General features: G+C 39.8%; 1 protein-coding gene across 1 annotated transcript in view; it reads right to left on the minus strand.

Moving 5' to 3' along the window:
• TXNRD1 (thioredoxin reductase 1) overlaps nucleotides 1-19,584 on the minus strand; it is a 61,108-nt gene that overhangs the window by 14,775 nt on the left and 26,749 nt on the right. The window contains exons 5-15 of the mRNA XM_018558927.1: nucleotides 14,721-14,843; nucleotides 14,565-14,637; nucleotides 13,736-13,855; nucleotides 10,777-10,919; nucleotides 9,546-9,661; nucleotides 8,097-8,322; nucleotides 4,853-4,942; nucleotides 2,804-2,880; nucleotides 2,298-2,454; nucleotides 1,696-1,803; nucleotides 953-1,048 (exon numbers count right to left, since the gene is read on the minus strand). Of these exons, the coding sequence (XP_018414429.1) occupies nucleotides 953-1,048; nucleotides 1,696-1,803; nucleotides 2,298-2,454; nucleotides 2,804-2,880; nucleotides 4,853-4,942; nucleotides 8,097-8,322; nucleotides 9,546-9,661; nucleotides 10,777-10,919; nucleotides 13,736-13,855; nucleotides 14,565-14,637; nucleotides 14,721-14,843 (1,329 nt within the window). The remainder of the gene's footprint in view (nucleotides 1-952; nucleotides 1,049-1,695; nucleotides 1,804-2,297; nucleotides 2,455-2,803; nucleotides 2,881-4,852; nucleotides 4,943-8,096; nucleotides 8,323-9,545; nucleotides 9,662-10,776; nucleotides 10,920-13,735; nucleotides 13,856-14,564; nucleotides 14,638-14,720; nucleotides 14,844-19,584) is intronic.

A 19,584-nucleotide genomic window follows, 5' to 3' on the forward strand; every position in this document is an offset into this window, starting at 1 on the left:
TGTATCTTGGAAATCAATGGAGCTATAATAATAATAATAATAATTTACCTTTATAATGTATTATTGATGTTTTTGTGTTAAATGTCCACCTAGAATAATATTCCTATCCTAATGCTGTACAATGGCCTATGTCTATTAACATCTGAGAGTTCGATTTCATATAGTTATAATTTACAATAATAAATGCAACCAAGAACCACACATAAACAAAAAAAAAACAATTTGATATATAGTATACATACAGAGGTGGATGGGCCCGCATAGGGACAGGGAGGCTGGAAAATGATGGAAAAAGTACCTAGGGGTACAGACCCCCATGTAGCTACTTTCACATAATTTTTCGGCCTCAATTGTTAGCTTCAATTGTGCTGTCAGTTAATCCTGGGGACTGTGGGTGGTGCTCTGTCCACCCCTCCAGAGCAGACCTTTCTTTATCTGGCATTGCCACCCAGTCTCTGCCTTCCCTGTAACAGTCTCAAGCAATAGCATGGAGAGAATGGATGTTATCTGCAATAGTCATGCTTTGCTGCAGCAGTTATTGCCACAATTTTGAGTGCTGAATACTTGCTCCCTTTACCTCCCTCCCCTGCTCTCTGTCTGTATTTATCTATGAGCTGGCAGGAGGAACCACAGTGTGCGGCGGTAGGAGCAGGTATTCACAGTGACTTTGAAGATACAGGCCAGAAGAAAGGTAACTATGCTTCACTTTACAATGTCCCTCTAAACCACAACCAATATGAAAAGGTTCATAGCCATGCCCAATTTTCATGCACTGAAGTGTGTAGCCAGGTCCACAATTTATACGTGCCCTCCTGCTCCCTTCCCACTGTAGACCTCAGAATCCAAATATATATATCAGTCACAAAATATATATATATATATATATATATATATACAGTGTACACACATACACACACACACATACATATAACCGCACACTGTCTTCACTTACATTGTCTGTTATATGGCAGATAACTTTTGCATAGCACTTGTTGCTGTCTCTCTCTGGAACCGTCCATTCCAGGGGCCAGAAAAAACTGTGATATACCTGCAAGAAGAGATTATACAGACTTACAAAACTCAACTTACACTAAGTAAATCAAAAATGCAAATCATGTATTTGGCTTTAGAAACATTTGTCTTCTCTGTGTCGTGCAAAGCAGAAGATGGGTAATGAAATCGCAAGGTCTTAAATTGCAACTGAACTCTGGAAGCCATGCCCAAAAAAAGGCAAACAGAGGGCAAATTACTATAGAGATAGATCGGTTCTTGCAACCACTGAACACTACCCGAAAATGATTAAAGCAAAACCAAATTGTTTTGGGTCAATTTTAATTATTTTTTTATATATATTTTTTTTACAACTGTTGTTTTTTTATATGATTTGTCACTTTATATATACAATCTTTGTTTTATAAATAAACATTGACGAAATGACAAAGCATTCCCAAAGCAATATGGGTTAACTAAAGAGACAGCACAGCAGAACAGCTTGCTTTTCCTTTGTTAGATTGAAACTGACCGGATAGAAGACAATAATACTACTAATACTAATAATAATAATAGTACTGATAATACTAATAACAGTTCATGTTTAAATGAAGAATATATATATATATATATATATATATAAAGTATTGAGATCACAAAAAGTGAGTGGTACAATCAACCTTCGTTTGGTTTGATGTGCCTTACCTCTATATTATCCTCCCCATACTTGGCAATAGCATTTTCTTCAGATAACCCGCATGCTCCATATTCCAGTGGTGTAAACACTGTAGTTGGCACATTCACATAATCACACTAGTTAAGAGATTGCAAATAAATACAATTACAATCAGTTCCATTCGGTTGTCAGTATCTGTCATTTATTTATTACAGGTATTTATATGACACACTGCACATTCACATCAGTCCCTGCCCTGTCTCACATGCACATACATCCTTGGGACAATTTAAACAGGAGCCAGTTAACCTACCAGCATGCCCTTAAAGTGTGAAAGGAAACTGGAAAAAACAAACGCAACACACGGAGAACATGCAAACTCTATGCAGATAGTGTCCTGTCCAGGATTTAAACCAAATACCCCAGTGTTGCAAGGCACAAGTGCTAACCACTGAGGCATTGTGCTGCCCCAATGCTCTACAAGGCCATGATCTTCACAGCAGATGGATTCTGGTAAGATATTTGTAATATCTTTGTAAACAAAATCTTGGCCTGTGCGCAACCCATGAGGACTATGATTCCTTGTATCAAGGACACATAATACAAAGTTACATTTACATAGATAACTGACCTTTACAGTGGATGAACCATAGAGTCTCTGGGCCAGAAGACGACCTGCTTGAATAGCCACTGGGGTAAGCTCTAATTTGTTCTCTAGCACATCGCCGATGGCATAGATATAAGGTACAGTTGTCTGCTCCTCATCATTGACTGGGATTTTTCCTGTCCTGTAGGAAATCAATTGGATCAATTTATTTAAAAGTAATTAAAATAGCAGCTATAACATTACTTTATAGGAACCTTTGGGTACAATATTCTGATGAAAACAATCTTTCCCAAAATGGACTAATTTGTTTTAGTGGACTTCTATAGGGTTTGATCCTGGGCATGCTTTTCAAGATGACTGAACATCTTCACACCCAACTGCACACCATGCTATGTCCATGATGATGGCTATCTTTATGTCAAATGTCCCTCAGACCCATGTGATTTACATGTAACTCCAAGATACCATCTGCTGCATGCCATTTATTTTTATATTTGCTACACAAATACTATTACTGGTTTTTGCCATACTTTTCATTGATCTTTACTCCAGGTATATCCAGGCCAATTTTTCTTGTGCATGCATCTCTTCCAATTGCCAATAACACCTGGCAAACATAAATAATATCTCATTATTACTAATAAATAGCAGGCATTTACATTTACATAACAAATACATAACATAAACTATAAAATGAAAGCCACACATAACAGATAGACTATAACTGTACTGTAAAAGTGGAATCATCACATTTTCTGATGAAACTGTAACCAGAGATGGCTTTATGGAAACTTAAGTCACATATTACAATGGTGCTGATGTATAACAATGAGAGGTAAGAAAACTCAGGCTGTTTTCTGTAGCAACCGCAATTAAGAAAACTCAGGCCATTTTCTATAGCAACCAATCAGATTCAAACCATCAGTTGGGAAAATAAAACTAACTCCTAACTGGCTGCTGAGGAAAGTAGCCCTGTTCTGTCTTTCTTTTTATGGATCATTTGCCATATTAAAACATTTCCTCTGTATAATATATAAATATTATCGCTCATCCTCCTTAACAAATATCCAGAAAAACAAAACATTTCCCATGGAGTTCCCCGTTTTTGTGTACACAAAAAGGGACTAATAAATGCACATTCATTAGCCCAGTATATATGTGTATACAGTATGTGTGTGTGTGTGTGCGAAATACTCAAAAAGATTAAAAGGGAAATTCCAATGTTTTAAAGGTAATTCCAGTAGTAGAGTATTGTACCTTTTTAACCATAAATTAATGCTGATAGTTGGAGGTAAAGTGACACCTTTTATTGCCTAATGTAAAGAGTCTTTCCACTTGTCTCACATTTGAGAAACCCCCACTATATATGCTTGTTATGTGTTCCCATTCACACAGCATATCTAAAAATCATTTTTCAAATATCCTTTCTTACCTTTTTAGCGATTACTTTGAAGCATATATACACACTTTACATAGAACTCTACAGGCAGCAACCTAAATAGATGGCAATGTGCACATAAGGCACAGACTAAGACATTATCATACAGTATGCCACCAAACCTTGAGCTCTTTAACCCATTGCTACGACAGACAGTGTCCATATCTAGTTTACAACTGATAATGAAATCTGCCACCACAGTACAGTCAGGGTTAATTATGGTAAACATAACTTCCCACAGCCCCCCTCCTTAAGATTACATAGAAGGGAAAGCTAATTTAGATTGTTAATTAACAATTAAAAAGGTAAGCAGCAAATTTGAAATGCTTTTTCTTAAAGTTATGCTATGTAAATGAGAACATGTAACAAATATGAAGTAAGTCTTATCCCAATTTAGCTGCAAAAATGGAAATACACATTACGTTTTACGCAAGCTTTCGGGATGCCTTATATCCCTTTTTCTAGGCTGTAAACATTAAAATGCATTAAGCCTGAATAAGAGATCTAAGGCACCCAAATTACATCTTTAATAACATTATTAGTATTATTAATATTTATATTATGTATTATTATTATTATTCAGTTTGTGCATTGCTTAAAAAAATAAGGGAGACAGAACAATGCAGGAAACAATGCAGGAAAATGGGGATATCATGGCCTTGCTTGTGAGAGCTTATGATCTAAAATGGAGGTACAAAATGGTACAAAAGTGAGTAACTGTCAGGGGGAGATAACTTGATGGAGAAGGGGAAAGCTCAGGCATTAGGTAAAGGCAGGGTAGGCGTCACTGAATTAAAGAGCTTTCAAAATTTGCCTGAAGGTGGACAGAGTAGGAGTTAGCTAACTGAATGATCAGTTTTGGTTAGACCTTCAAGTAGAGACTGGATACATATAGGAATAATCTAACAAGGTTTTAAAAGTGGAGACAGGTTTTTTAGCCTAGAAGACTTTATGTGAATTAGTATGTCATGCAAAATATAGTCCAGTGTAATTATATATTCCATGTTATTTGCAAGAAACAATACTGATACATTTATCTGTCATCTTTACTAAGATCTCTAGTTAGGGTGGAAGGGATTTACATTTTCTAATATAGATTTCACTGAGTGGGCAGGATAATTACGGTGGATTTAGCACTCACTGTATTGTATTCTTCAACAATCTTTGTACCGTCAGCTGACTGAGATGTCACTTTCAGCCTCCCAGGTGTTCCTGCTTCTATCTGCTCTATCTGCCAGGAGACAATAACAAGATATCATATGCAAGCATACTGACATAAAAAGTAATCCTACACATGAGAATATATAATTGAACAAGTCATATGATAAGTGAACAATATTCAGATTAATATAGTACAGACATGATTTTTTATGGCATTAGTAAGCAATTATCTACTTTGAGGAAGCACTACTCCTTTATATAATCCATGGTTAAAGGCACAGTCATTTTCAATTAAGTAAAAATAATTGAGGAATAATAGGAATATAATAAATTATATTTTCTCATGCGATGTTAAAAATGTTTATTATAAAATTGGATGTGAGTGCACAAACACACACAGAGAAAAAGAGGAAGAGAGAGACAGCAAAGACTAAGGGGTCTATTCACTAAGCTGCTGAAGGATCTAGCCGTAGCTTCGGCTGATCCTTCGGCTAGCTTCGGCCCCAGGGCCTCTTCGGTTCAGTAGAACCGAAGGGCTGCTGTACGGGCTATTCAATATAGCCCGTAGGCTCAGTCAAGCCGAAGGCATATGCCTCGGCTCGACTGAGCCGAGGTGAAGGCCGTAGCTGGCCGAACGGCCGGCCATTGGCCGGCTGACAACCTGCTTCTGACAGCTGGGCGGAGCCAGCCGTCATCTCACAGCTGGCTCCGGCCACTTGCAGAGAGATCAGCGTCCCTGGTTATAAGGTAACCAGGGACGCCATCTGTCATTACACACTAGGAACCCGGCGGAGCTGCTATGATATCACAACGGCCTCTCCGGGTTCTCAGTGTGTAATGACTGATGGCGTCCCTGGTAACCTGGTAACCAGGGACGCCATCTATCATTACTCTCCCGGACGCTCTGGGAGTCTAGCACGGCTCCCGGCCACCCAGGAGAGAAACACTTTCTCCCAGAAAGGTTTACTCTGCTCAATTGAGAAGAGTAAACCTTTCCTTGCAATCTGTTTTCTTTTTTTTTTCTGACATGGGGCTGCTGGCCGCCCTCAATCAGAAAAAAAAATCCACCATAGGAATGCATAGCTAGATTCCTATTGGCTATTTCACTTTGTAATAGCCAATAGCAAACTAGCTATTGCACCCGCCCACTGCTGCTGTCAATCAGCAGAGGGGGAACTGCAGTTCTCCATCAGGTCCCCTCTGGTGATTGACAGCAGCAGAGGGCGGGTGCAATAGCTAGTTTGCTATTGGCTATTGCAAAGTGACATAGCCAATAGGAATCTAGCTATGCATTCCTATGGTGATGTTTTGTTTTTTTATTCTGGCGGCAGCAGAACCGCCCGGCCAATAGAAAACAGTTGGGCGGAGCTAGCTCTCACTGCTAGCTCCGCCCAATTGTTTTCTGTTTGATTTTTTACTACTTTTTTAAAACTTTTTTTCTATTCTGCTCGGTACCACAGAGGTACCGAGCAGAATAGCCGAGCCGAATGCCTGCTGTATAGGCTGAATAGGCTGATCCAGAGTTGAACTCCTTCTGCACTTCGGGTGGGCCGAACATGCTGAGCGTGTTTGGCCCACCCGAAGCTGCACGGCCCGAAGCTGCACGGCTAATTATATTAGTATAATATTAGCAATATGGCATCAACCTGTTTAACCTTGCACTGTCCTGGTACAGTGTGTATAGTAACAGCTGGTCAGTTTAGATCTGTTTCCAAACCCTTGTTTGCCCCCAACCTGTTTTTTACCTAGACATTTCTAGAATTAGAACCAGTTAGACTATCAGTGTCATGATCATGAACTTCTTCAAAATCAAGGACTTTCATAGAGCTGAAAAGAAACTAAAATACCAAAAAGTGCAAGCACTGGGGCTCAAAACCCAAATAATACTAAATACAAAATAATATTTACATTACTTTGGTTATAATGGTTATAGCATTTAAAGGGTAGGTTCACTTTCCCAAGTAAATTGGGAAAATTGAATTACCCGCTCAAATCTAGCCCCCTCCCCACCTGCTATACTTACCTTTCAGCGAGCAGCCCTTCCCCTCCGCCATTATGGGTGCACTATCTGTACCCCATACTGCCGTCTAGTGCAGCCCTAAGCTAGGAATTTAGGAATTTAGAATTTTAATCGCAAATTGCACTCATTGGTCTGTGCAGTCACCTGACCACGCTGATCAATTAGGTTTTTCTCTGGTAATATGGGGTCTCCAGGACCCAGGACTGCCCCCTATTCCTGCAATGGAGGGCCCTGGGCAGGACCAAATCTCACTGCCCCCCCAGCCTCGGTCCCCAGTGTGGCTGCACCGGCAGTAAGTCCTCCCCTGGTACTGTGCATGACCTGGTACTGTGCATGGCTGCATACAACCAGGAACACTGAGGCCCCATGGTCCCCCCTGTCTGCCTGACATCGTGTGTCCAAGTTTCAGCTGGCCTGAAACCTGGACACCGCCAATACAAAGCTCAAAACCCGTACTGTCCGGGTTAATTCCGTTCAGGTAGCAACCCTACTTTAAAGTAACCCTGTCACAAAGCTTGGTATTTAAGAAGAAACATATGTTGAAAAAATTCATCAGCAGAGATTAATCACCTACAGTGATCACTATATATCAAAATGATCAGTAAATCCAGAGATATAAACCAATAAATGTTTTCAAATAGTGATACATGTAAAAGTATAGCATGGCCCTGCATCCTTCTAGCTTCAAACTTCCTTCTTAGTCAATAAAACAGCACTATATGACCAAGAGAAGGGGCAGGGTCAGACTTGAATTTTACAGGAAAAGTCCAGATTTGCCTATCACTCACCTGTCTACTTCTCTGAAACTGCATATCAATCTGACTGGTGTTTTTATGTAAAGGTAAGCACTGCTTATGCATCATCCATTATAAGTTTAAAATGCCCAGATTTGTGAGATGGTATCTGTGGGGCCTGTGTCGATGGGCTTTGAGCTTGTGTCAATAGCATCAGTTTAAAATGCTTCTGAGATCATTCATTATTCATTGACAGGTGCACAGCTTCAGCTGCCCTCTTTCTGGCCAGCATTTCTCCTGCTTAAAGTGTCTGTTGCATACCCATAGATTTGTATGGGAATGCAAAATGTGTCTAATACAAATAAGAGCTCATCAACACCATAAAAGTATAATTATATGTTGATGATGTATACAAAGATAAGTACAGTATCATTACAGCTGTTGTACAAAGATAAGAAATTGGAAGATACCTTTGTAGGCACATTTTCTTTAATGAACTTTACTCCATGGTCTTCCATGTGTTCACCAATCTTGTTGGCCATTTCCTGGTCAAAACCTCTTAATAGAATGGAGCGCACCATCACAGTTACATCCAAGCCAAGTCCTGCTAGAAACCCAGCACACTCTAATGCCACGTAGGAGGCACCAACAACCAGAGTCTTTCCTGGACAGTATGGCAATGAAAAGAGGTCATCACTGAAATAAAACAGGTGTGAGATGTAAAATAAAAACAGTGATAATAAATGTTCATCTGAGCAGATTTTGCTATCCCATTAAAATGTAGGGTTGGTATCAACAGTACAATGTTCCCAAGGCAAAGTACTGTATATGTGCAGTCCAGTAATGGCTGTCTGTGCCCCTGCTGGGGAGATATAATCTATTTGTCTTGGTGACCATTCTCATTGAGATAGAAAATAAAGGGAAATCCAACATTCTAAAGTTGTCTCCAGAACATGAGGCCAGGGTAAATCTTCCAATAAGGTAATTTGTTCCAGTGACAACTCAACTGACTAAGTGGAGAATTCCCCTCACTTTGGAGAGATTTCCTCTTATTTTGTGATGCATCTCCAAGACAGAGAGTGAAAAGAAATCTCCCCAGAAGGACACAGGCTGCAAGAAATGTACGGACAGGGGTTTTAACTTTTTCCTACTCTCTAAAATTAACAAACCATTTTGGCTATACATAGGGGTCTATTCACGAAGCTGCCGGAGGATCTGGCCGTAGCTTCGGCCGATCCTTCGGCTAGCTTCGGCCCCAGGACCCCTTCGGTTCAGTAGAACCGAAGGGGTGCTGTACGGGCTATTCACAATAGCCCGTACAGCTCCCGAACACGGCCAAGCGGCTCAGTCGAGTGGAACGCATATGCATCGGCTCGGCTGAGCCGTGCTGAAAGCCGAAGCTGGCCGAGCGTCAGCCTGCTTCTGACAGCTGGGCGGAGCCAGACGTGATCTTACGGCTGGCTCCGGCCACTAGCAGAGAGATCAGCGTCCCTGGTTATCTGCTAACATGGGGCACTGATCTCCAAACAGCTAACTCTCCCTGGCTCCCGGATGTCTCCTGCTCCCGGCCTCCAAGGAGAGAAACACAGCTGTGTCTTTTTTTTCTTTATTCTGACACGAGCGATGTCAGAATAGAAAAAAAAAATTACCATTGAAAAGCATTGGTACTTTACTATTAGTAAACTAGCATTGTACCAGCCCTCTGCTGCAGTTCTCCAAGACTTTAACTGTATGATTCTGCTTTACAACTGTATTAAAGGTAATTTTGTATGCACAAATTAAATATTTTCATTAAGGTATGAACAATCAAACAAATGTAATGAGAATGTCACAAGAACTCAATATACCACTATATTTTATATATCACATTGGATCACAAAAACATGTATTAAACAAACAGAAATGATCTTGGTTTGTACCTGGTAATACAGTATTCCTTGTCTCCGGGTATACCAAGGTAGCGCGGCCTTTCTCCTGTAGCTATGAGAAATGTCTTGGCAGTATAATACTTCACTCTTCCTTTTGAATTTGTTGACTGCAGAACACAATTTTCATACCATTGGTAAGATATAGGAAAACATACAAAATACATATTCAACCCTTTCGCTGCCTCCCTTGTGAGGCTTAAGTCAAAGGCAGCACAGGCTTCTAAACACACTCCCCGCTGCTATAGCTTAAACTTTTAACGACTGTCGGCTTTCTGGTAGAAGTGATCTGGGTAGATGTAAATATTGCTGCTGCCTCCATTTTATTCTTCAGGGTCTCTGCTTTCACAAAAGATACAATTCTTGTTCAAGTGTTAAAAGGGTCTCTGCTTTCACAAAATATACAATTCAATTCAAGTGTTAAAAGAGACATCTCATCAGATAAATATAGAAGCTGCTCTTACTGACCTCTTTTTTTTTGCATAAGTATGAAGGGTCATTCTAAGTAATATTAAACAGACACGGGATTCTAGGATGTCCAATGGCTTCCTCTCCTAAGATCTGCTGGCTGAGAATGTTGGCAACTGCTCACAGACATGAGATCATCTTTTAATCTGGGCATGAAACTATCATTCTATGCCCATAGCCAACTTTCTGGTGGCCAAAAATAACCCAGGAAAGAAGATCACATCTGTCCAACAGCAACATAGACAGCATTACCTAACATGCTTAGTAAAGTGGGGATGGGTGAGATACTTTGCTTTTATTACTACATCACCATTGTGGGGATTTTCCATCACTTCCTGTCCCAGAGACACCTTACAATGGGCATAAGCAGATGAATGAGTGGGCAAACCCTCAGATGTTTAACTCATAGCACATCTACAAAGAGTGCTGAATGATCTACCCATTATACTCTTTAAAGCAGTAATCAGAATTGTCTAGTTTCTCTGTTTATCTCTATTCTTTACCAGCAAAATGAACACAGTTTAAAATAACGCAATCCAACTCACCCCACTGCTATTAATGTTCATGACTGTTTTCTGTATAACACCAAAAGGATCATTTATGCACTCTACACTGGATTACGAATTCACAGCAATACCGAAGACACATGTAGCATGTATTAATGTCTACTTGTATATGGCAGGCATTATCCATAAGCCATTGCCATGTGTATTAATACAACCTAGTCTATCTATAAATATAGAGTAGAAGCCGATACCTTAATCTTGTGTGCTTCCACAAACTCTCCAAAACCATTCTCATATTCCGCATTATTTTCTATGAGCGATAACCTGTAGTTCCAGTTCAGAGAGTGAATGTGGTTCTGAATAGACTTTGTCATTATCTCCCAATTGTGTTGCACTGGTAATGGAAAGCAAAAGAGACATTTTATATTGTATAACAGCTAATTGAATACTGAGAACTCCAGTGTATATCAAAATGTAAATATAAAAAGATACAGTACATTTTCAGGGAATACATAATTAGAGGTGTTACTTTAAAGTTTACTGGAAATAAATTATTTTTAATTGTTTGCTATATCACAATTTATGAAGTTATACATTTGTAAATATTTCCCCTTTCTCTAGGTCAGACAGTGCAAAGAGGAATTATATTGAATGGATGCTGACTGATGACTGTCAAATAAAAATCAGGATACAAGTGTATTTTTTCAGTGAATCTGTGTGAATCTCAACTGACGCTCAGACCACAGAGACAAACAAGGCAATACTGCTAAAGAGAACAGTAAGCAAATATGGCTACTAAGGGGAGCAGTTGTTACTGGGACTGGAAAACCGACAGTAAGAATGTGTCTGTGTACCCACTGGAGACACTTCAAGTCCCAACAGAAAGCAAGGGGAAATCTTCAGACCTGACAGAGGTCTAACCCTTCTCTAAAATTTGGAGTTTAGAGTGATAATTCAATTTGTTATGTATAGTAAAATAAATGTTGAAAGAGTTTTACATTTTCAGTAAGGTAACTTTGAAATATTTACATAAATAATTATTATTTACCAGTGGTAGCCATCAGCTGGCACATTTGAGGATAAGTGCTACTTTGTGAATAGTTGGTATTGTGAATAGACCTGAACAGCAGGAGAGTAACACATGATTTATAGGAGGGACATATCCCCCTTCCCTCTCTTGTTGCAAAGGTGAGAATATCTAACTTGTGAGTTCACAAAGGCAGAAAATAGCAATCAGGTTTTGCTGTAGTTCTGATTGGAAAGCCTAGAAATCGTGAGTCACAGAAGCACCCAGTAACAACTCTTTTTTAAAATAAATCTAAAAAAAATATATAAAACATCCACTTTCTACATTTGTACACTTCATTTTTTTTTTTTACCAAAAACCATTATAATTTAACGTTCAGTGAACTTATATATTGCATATTGAACAGTGTGAACAAGCTAAGTGAACCAGTAGAAAATAACTAATATATATAGAAACTGAATAAAAAATGATAGACTGATAGAGGGTGGATTTTTATACGACATGCAATTTCATCCAAATTTCAGCCTAATAATGGTCATTATGCAGACCTGAGCAGAATAAATCCAGATCTGGATCCCCCATGATGATCTAAAAGCTTACAAACTATATGTTCTATATCAGGAAAGCTGATTTACAAAATTATAATTTATCTTTTCAACTGCTAAATCAGTAAAGTGTAAAAATAAATGATGCAGATAATTGCTTCAAACAATTCTCTCCAATTCTATGTAATCTCCTTGAATGTTGATGATATCAATGCCTGTAAATGTAAGCTTCCATAAATAATTATGGAATTCAGTAATTGTATGTTACTGGGAAACTATTGTTTTGCTATTCATTTTCTCTGGTTTATGATAATTAATGTACAGTAAACTCACAGTTATCCAGCCCTCATGTGGATTAGTAGATGCTGGAAAACTGTACATTCTGGTTGCTTGAGAGTTTAATAGTAACTCTCAAACAAACCCCTCCACCTAGTGAGCGACCAAGTGAAAGGTACAGTAAAAGCAACCACTGGTGTAATATGATAATACATCCTTAATATAAGGATATATTAACAACAATATAGAAAAAGCAGCAGTACTTTAGAAAATGTAGAAATCTAGATACAAAAGGAAATGGAAATGGAAACAAATGCAAAAACAAAAAGCAGCGGTAACATGCGCTGGGATGAAGATCATGGGCCTGATTATTCAAGCTGTGATATTACATCATAAAAGTAGTATATTGACCAAAATGATCACACATACTAAAAGAGAAAAAGAGGTAACTGAGGACATGTGGATTAAATAGCATTGGCATTCCAGTAATGGTATTATGGTCAGTGACATTGGTATGGAACCTGGGCAGTCATCATGCCAGAATATCCTGTAACCCATCCAGGGATCCCTTCTTTCCCTAGTGGACGCATAGGGAGACAGATGTAAGATGTCTAAGCTTCCTTTTATAACCTAGTCAAACTTTGTACAGAAGAAGACAGTGTGGGACCAAGGTGACTGAAGTAAAAAAAAAAAGGGTTAGCCCTGATAGACACTTTATCTACTTTTGCCCCTGGGAGGGAAGATGGGTCACACACATAATCATCCCATGATACCACCCACAGCAGGCACAACGAGGGTCAAAAGAGCCAAGTCACAAAGGCACTATTTTGTCAAGTTGACACAAGTCCACATGCCTGGTATCATATGGGACTGCGGGTGGGGGGCATCACTTTCTTCTTAACTGCAAAAATATAAAATGTAACTATTCCAGTTGTGGTGCAATGCAACATAAATGATGGAACTGCAGTAATGCAAAACCATCATATTTTTATTAAGTGAAGTAAATCAGTGAAAAATTAATTCTGGGTTTGTGGATTACCACACCTTGCTCCTTAACCTAATAAATAAGCACAGAACTTTGTGGTTTGTATGGAGAAGATATTATAAAACAGAGTACAGCATTTTTAAAATTAATTGCCTCCTTACTACAATGGAAAATACATACTTATCATAGATGCACAGTAATCGTGTTAACAAATTCAACACGTCTGTGTTCTATTGGCACCAGGAATGATTGGGCATTCAGCTACTGGCATCCAAAATTAATCCCTACCCTCTCATCATGTTGTGCGGCCTCACTATAAGTAAATGGAGCCAAGAGAATAAGTGCTGTTTAGGAACACTGCTTTATTAATGACATACCATTATCTTCAATTTGCCAGCCATATTTGTGTGAATCTTTCAAAGCCTGTCTCAGTAGGGCTGCCTGATGCATTAGCTTCTTGGGAATGCAGCCCACGTTTACACATGTGCCTCCAAGACCTATAAAAAAGAGAAAAATAGATTACTGAAATGCAAAATGAATGTAGATGCCATATTTACTAAGAAGAGAAATCATGAACGTATGCAAGCATATGACATAGTGCAGTGAGTAAAGGTGTAAAAGAATTTGGGGGGAAAAAACAGATATTAGCTTTCCACAACATTACCAGTACACATTAATAACAGCTTTTTTTCTGATAGGTTCTTTAAATCACATGCATGATGAATGCATTTACTCAATGCATATGCATGACAGCAGCAACCACAAATAGGAATGGACCCAGGCCATTGTATTATTACTACCATCCTAGTTACTAAGGGATCTATTTTCAAATGTTTTACACATGATTCATACAACTTTGACACAGGATGCACACTTTTTTCCCAACTGAATACAATTAGAAAATGTGTGAATCTGATGTGAAAGTTGTGTAAAAAAAATTATAAAAAGATCCCTTAGTAGCTAGGATGCTAATAATACAATAAATCAGGCCCATTCTTATTTGTGGTTGCTGCTGTCATGCATATGTGTGAAATGTGAAAAACAGATCCCTAAGTTTCAGCCCAATTTGCAGATTTGTTGTGTTATTTTTTTGCAGGTTTTTTAATCTTTCTCCAGTAGAGAAGTCTGGAAAAATATTTACAATATTGTGGATAAACTTGGAAGATATATTACTAACATATGTTTAAATTGCCTATTCCAACTTACCCCATTTGGTTCCTAATGGAGATGGGGTAACGTAATCCAGCACCAACACTTTCTTGTCGTACTTTGCAGCCTCCTAAGCAACGACAGAAAATGTAAGATTTCAAACTGTTTTCATTCTCCTGAACATCGAAAACATCTGGTTCTTTTTGTTTTTACCTTAGAAGCTGCTAGACCTCCTGAGCCTCCGCCAATAACGATAAGGTCAAAATCATACTGGTCCTCCTTGGCTTTATCTTCCTTATCCTCCAGAAGTTTCTGGAAAAGACCATCCTTAGACAACTGAAAGAATGACAAATAAAATACCATTATTTGTGTGTATACAGCACTGAAAAGATATAACTGGGTAAATGAAATAGCACTGACTAAAAGCAGTAGTAGTTTGTTGAAAATCAGAACAGCTTTATTAAAAAGACCAAGACCAAAGACCCAGAGGTACCACTTCCTCTTGGCTATGCTTCTTAATAGGGATGCACCGATACTTTCCGAGTACCAGTGCCGATACTTGGCATTTTCATGAGAACTACCAGGGTTGCAGCGGTTGCAGCTGGGACCTGGCTCTGGTGCTCCACCACTGTCCTGAAATCATTAGTTGATATTGTTTTAGAAAAACTGTCACATGACAATAAACAAAAATGTATCAGTACTTGTAGTTGTAAGTACTTGGGCAAGTACCAGTACTTGTAAACAGAGATGTACAAATCCCAGGAGCTCCCTATGCTCCTTACAAATGACAGCTGCCTCCTAACTTTTGAATTTTTCTCTAGTCTAGTCTTGGAGCTCGAAAAGTATCTGTACTTATACTTGTACTTGTACCGAGAACGGTACTTGGTATCGGTGCATTCCTACTTCTTAAGACACACTTACAGTAGACGTTTTGGAGAAGTGTGCAGATGTAAAGTCCCATATCCAAATACAGAAGGAGATGTAGCTTTACCCATATCAACCTCCCATGACCCCATTGGAGAGATTGTATAGTTCTGACTGCGCGGCAAACATAAGGCCTTTAATCAATGAATGCTTGTAGCAACCAAACATGTAGAGCTGTCCTATGACTCAAAATGCAAAGCTGACAACACATCAATGGAATCTTTAGTAAAAGTAGATCTTTATTTCAGCATCATGTGATCAGCCAAAATAAGCATTCCCCATTCCCCACTTTAGATATTTCACTTCACTTGCGGTCACTGGGACAGGAAGACACAAACAGTAATACTAATATGACTGAGGTTCTAACCCTTCCCAAATCTGTCCCAGAACTAAAAAAAAGCTTTGCTTTGAGTTGGTCTTCAGAGTAAGGAAGCATAGTTGATATGCAAAACTGGTTGTCTCCCTTGTATGTATTCTGCAACCAAAGGTTGATCCACTTTCTTCTTTTACTGAGCAACACATTTTGTAGAACCTTGTAAATGTCACCTGTTGAAACAACTGCTAATAAAAGCAAAATGGGAACAATTCCTAGTACAACGCAAATTAGTTTTGGGTTGAGTTATGATCATTTCCGATATGTGCGCTATACCAATGTCAAACATAGTGATCATTGCACTCTTTTTGACATAATTGGTATGTTGCAGCTAATGTGCTTTCAGCTCTGGTAATCTATTTACCCCTATATGTGGCATTTGGGTTGAACGTAAGCCCCTTACTCCATGTTGGCACCCAAGGAGTCCAGTGCCCATAAGGATCAGACACTACTACTTTGAAAAACTGTACCCTTTTGTTTGGGCTCCTTCTCAAAGCATCCCTGTAATGCTGAAGGAGATATGGGCTAGTATCACCAGGGTAAGGAGTTATGTGATCATTACCCCTTTATGAGGGGGATACAAGTCCAAATGCCTGGTGTGCCATGCTAATAGCATCAAGAGGAGTGCACACTATGAAAAAATATAATGAAAAAAATAACCCTGAAAGTGCCAATCCTGTGTAAAAACACTAAGGACTGTAGGTTGTACAGTAGAAAGATTCACTATATGTACAGATTAAAAGTTATTGGCAAGTGTTGTTGGGGTATGTTGTCATAGGCAGACACAGTAAGGAGAAAATACCCCAATGGGGCCACAAGCACCAATAAAAACAGAGGTTCTAATGCTTTCCCTCCATCTTCATGATAATATAAAGCAGCAGTGTATATATTCACTAACAAATGAGAGGCTTTTAAACCTTGCCCAATATTTAATAAGTGATTACAATACGGTATTAAATTGTATCCGTCACTCTAACTGCATAATATGGGTTCACAAAATATACAAGGAAGCATTACTTTATTTTCTGACTCATCCATCTTCTGGTCCTGTTGATTTTTTCTGGAACACGTGGGAAATTCCCATCATCTTACACATCACTTTCCTGACTGGAAACCTCTCATGATTATTGGGTGTGTCCATAGTATGACTGTACTTCTTAGCAACAAACTGTTTTGCTGCTGATGGGACATGCTGATGATGTTATAAGTACCATCTTTGTCTAGAGCATTCCGGAGAACAGTTTTAATTAACTGACAATATTGTTAAAATGTCTGTTTGCTATTTCTGGCATTTGGTACAAGCATGTAATAACAATACCTACAGTTCAGAGAGGTGACCAGGCTTAGTTTCATTATAGTATGGATGTATTCTGGGCATACCTTGTGTGTCCTTTGTTAAATAGAATATCTGATAAAAACAATAATTGTAGTGTCCAATATGAAAGCCCAATTTTGGAACTACTCACCTATCATCCAGTATTGGAATTCTGCCCATCCACAAATTCATTGCATTTAATCTATGTCATTTGCCAGTTTCAGAAACAAGAAATCAAATATATCAGTACAGCCACCTTTCTAAGCCAGCCTTTCTCAACCAGGGTAATGTGGCAACCTGGGGCATCTTCTGTCTTTTTTTGGGGTGACCTCACATTTTCTCTAAAGGGAAGCTCTGATGTGGGGGGGTTTGACGTGACGGGGGCTCCAGAGGTGAAGGGGGGACTTCTGGTGTGAAAGGCAGGGACTTTTGTGTAAGGGGGAGGGACTCTGATATGAAGGGAGCTCATGATGTGAAGGGGGGGCCTTTGATTTGAAGTGGGCTACTCATGGTAAGGGGACCTCTACTGTTAAAGGGGCTCCTGATGTGAACGGGGGGCTTCTGAAGTAAAAGAGGGACTCTGATGTAAAGGGGGCTCCTGATATGAAGGGGGGCTAATGATGTGAAAGGGAGAACTCTGATGCTAAGGGGTCAACAACTCCACATCATTGTTTTTCTTTTGCCTGGGGTCACTTCTTAAAATCAGTGCCAAGCCCCCTTCTAAGATAAGGGTTTGGTATTGATTTTGGGGGAAACACACAATGCATTTTACATTTACTTTTTACACTGGGGTGCCTTGAAATTATGCATATATATTTAAAGGGTGCTGTGACTGAAAACTGGTTGAGAAAAGCTGTTCTACGCTATTCTGGGGATGCCTGGAGGAGGGACTTTACTGCAGCTTCACATAATTTTCCCCTGCTTTATGAGACTACATTTCCCATGATTCATGGCCACTGTTTCCTGCCCTTGGGAAAAGAAAGTTGAAGCAGGAAAACTGGGCAGACAGGCTGAACAGATTAATTGTATTGATGCATTTTAATAATCCCGACCACAGTCTCTTTCCTCTGACAGGTTTGCGTCAGCACAACAGAGCTGAGAACTAAATGGGGACAATGAGAGAACTAGTTCTCATGTAGATAATGAGCAGCAAAAAGTGTACAGTCCCTGTGGCAGAAAATAATACTATAAGTGCAAGGAAACTGTAAGTATGAGAGAGAATATCACTGTATGTCTCATGAATATGGTGTTGCAGAAGGCACAGAGGAAAGAGGTTGAATGTTATAAAAAAAGGTCATATACATTGTTTTATACTTTGCCATGCATTGGCAGTCCATTCACAATGAATGGACTGCTTTAACACAACACAATTATTCACTGCAATGGACCTCAATGGTCTGAAGCCAGCCTAATGAAAGCTGCAGCTCCAGACTGGGTTTACATCTCCTTTAAACACATAGGGGTCTATTCACGAAGCAGCCGAAGGATCTAGCCGTAGCTTCGGCTGATCCTTCGGCTAGCTTCGGCCTCAGGACCCCTTCAGTTCAGTAGAACCGAAGGGCTGCTGCACGGGCTATTCAGTATAGCCCGTAGAGCTCCCGAAGTCGGCCGGGGGCGGCTCAGTCGAGCCGAAGGCATATGCTTCGGCTGGCCATTGGCTGGCCGACAGCCTGCTTCTGACAGCTGGCGGAGCCAGCCGTGATATTGCGGCTGGCTCCGGCCATTTGCAGAGAGATCAGCGTCCCTGGTTACCAGCTAACCGGGGACACTGATCTCCAGACAGTCTAACTCGCTCGGGTGCTCCGGGAGTCTCCCGCTCCCGGCCGCCCAGGAGAGAAACACTGCTTTTTCTTTTTTATTCTGACACGGAGCCGTTGGCTGGTGTCAGAATAAAAATTAAAAAAACATTTTCACCATAGGAATGCATTGCTATATTCCTATTGGCTATTTCAATTTGAAATAGCAAACTAGCTATTGCACCCGCCCACTGCTGCAGTGCTCCATCAGGTCCCCACTAGTGATTGACAGCAGCAGAGGTGCAATAGCTAGTTTGCTATTTCAAATTGAAATAGCCAATAGGAATATAGCAATGCATTCCTATGGTGAAAAATGTTTTTTTCCCTTCTTTTTTTTGACGACAGCAGAACTGCCGGCCTATAGAAAACAGTTGGGCAGAGCTAGCTGTCATTGCTAGCTCCGCACAATCGTTTTCTTTTACAACCCGGCCGGGTGCTATGATATCACAGCGGCCTCTCCGTGTTCTCAGTGTGTAATAACAGATGGCGTTCCTGGCTACCTGGTAACCAGGAACGCCATCTGTCATTCCTCCCTCCGGACGCTCTGGGTGTCTAATAGGCTCCCGGCCACCAGGGAGAGAAACACTTTCTCCCAGAAAGGTTCACTCTGCTCGATCGAGCAGAGTAAACTTTTTCCTGCTCGTTTTTTTTTTTTTTTTTCTTTCCACA

Source organism: Nanorana parkeri, unplaced genomic scaffold, assembly GCF_000935625.1.
Source record: "Nanorana parkeri isolate BGI_ZX_2015 unplaced genomic scaffold, ASM93562v1 scaffold369, whole genome shotgun sequence".
In the NCBI taxonomy this organism is placed as follows: domain Eukaryota; kingdom Metazoa; phylum Chordata; class Amphibia; order Anura; family Dicroglossidae; genus Nanorana; species Nanorana parkeri.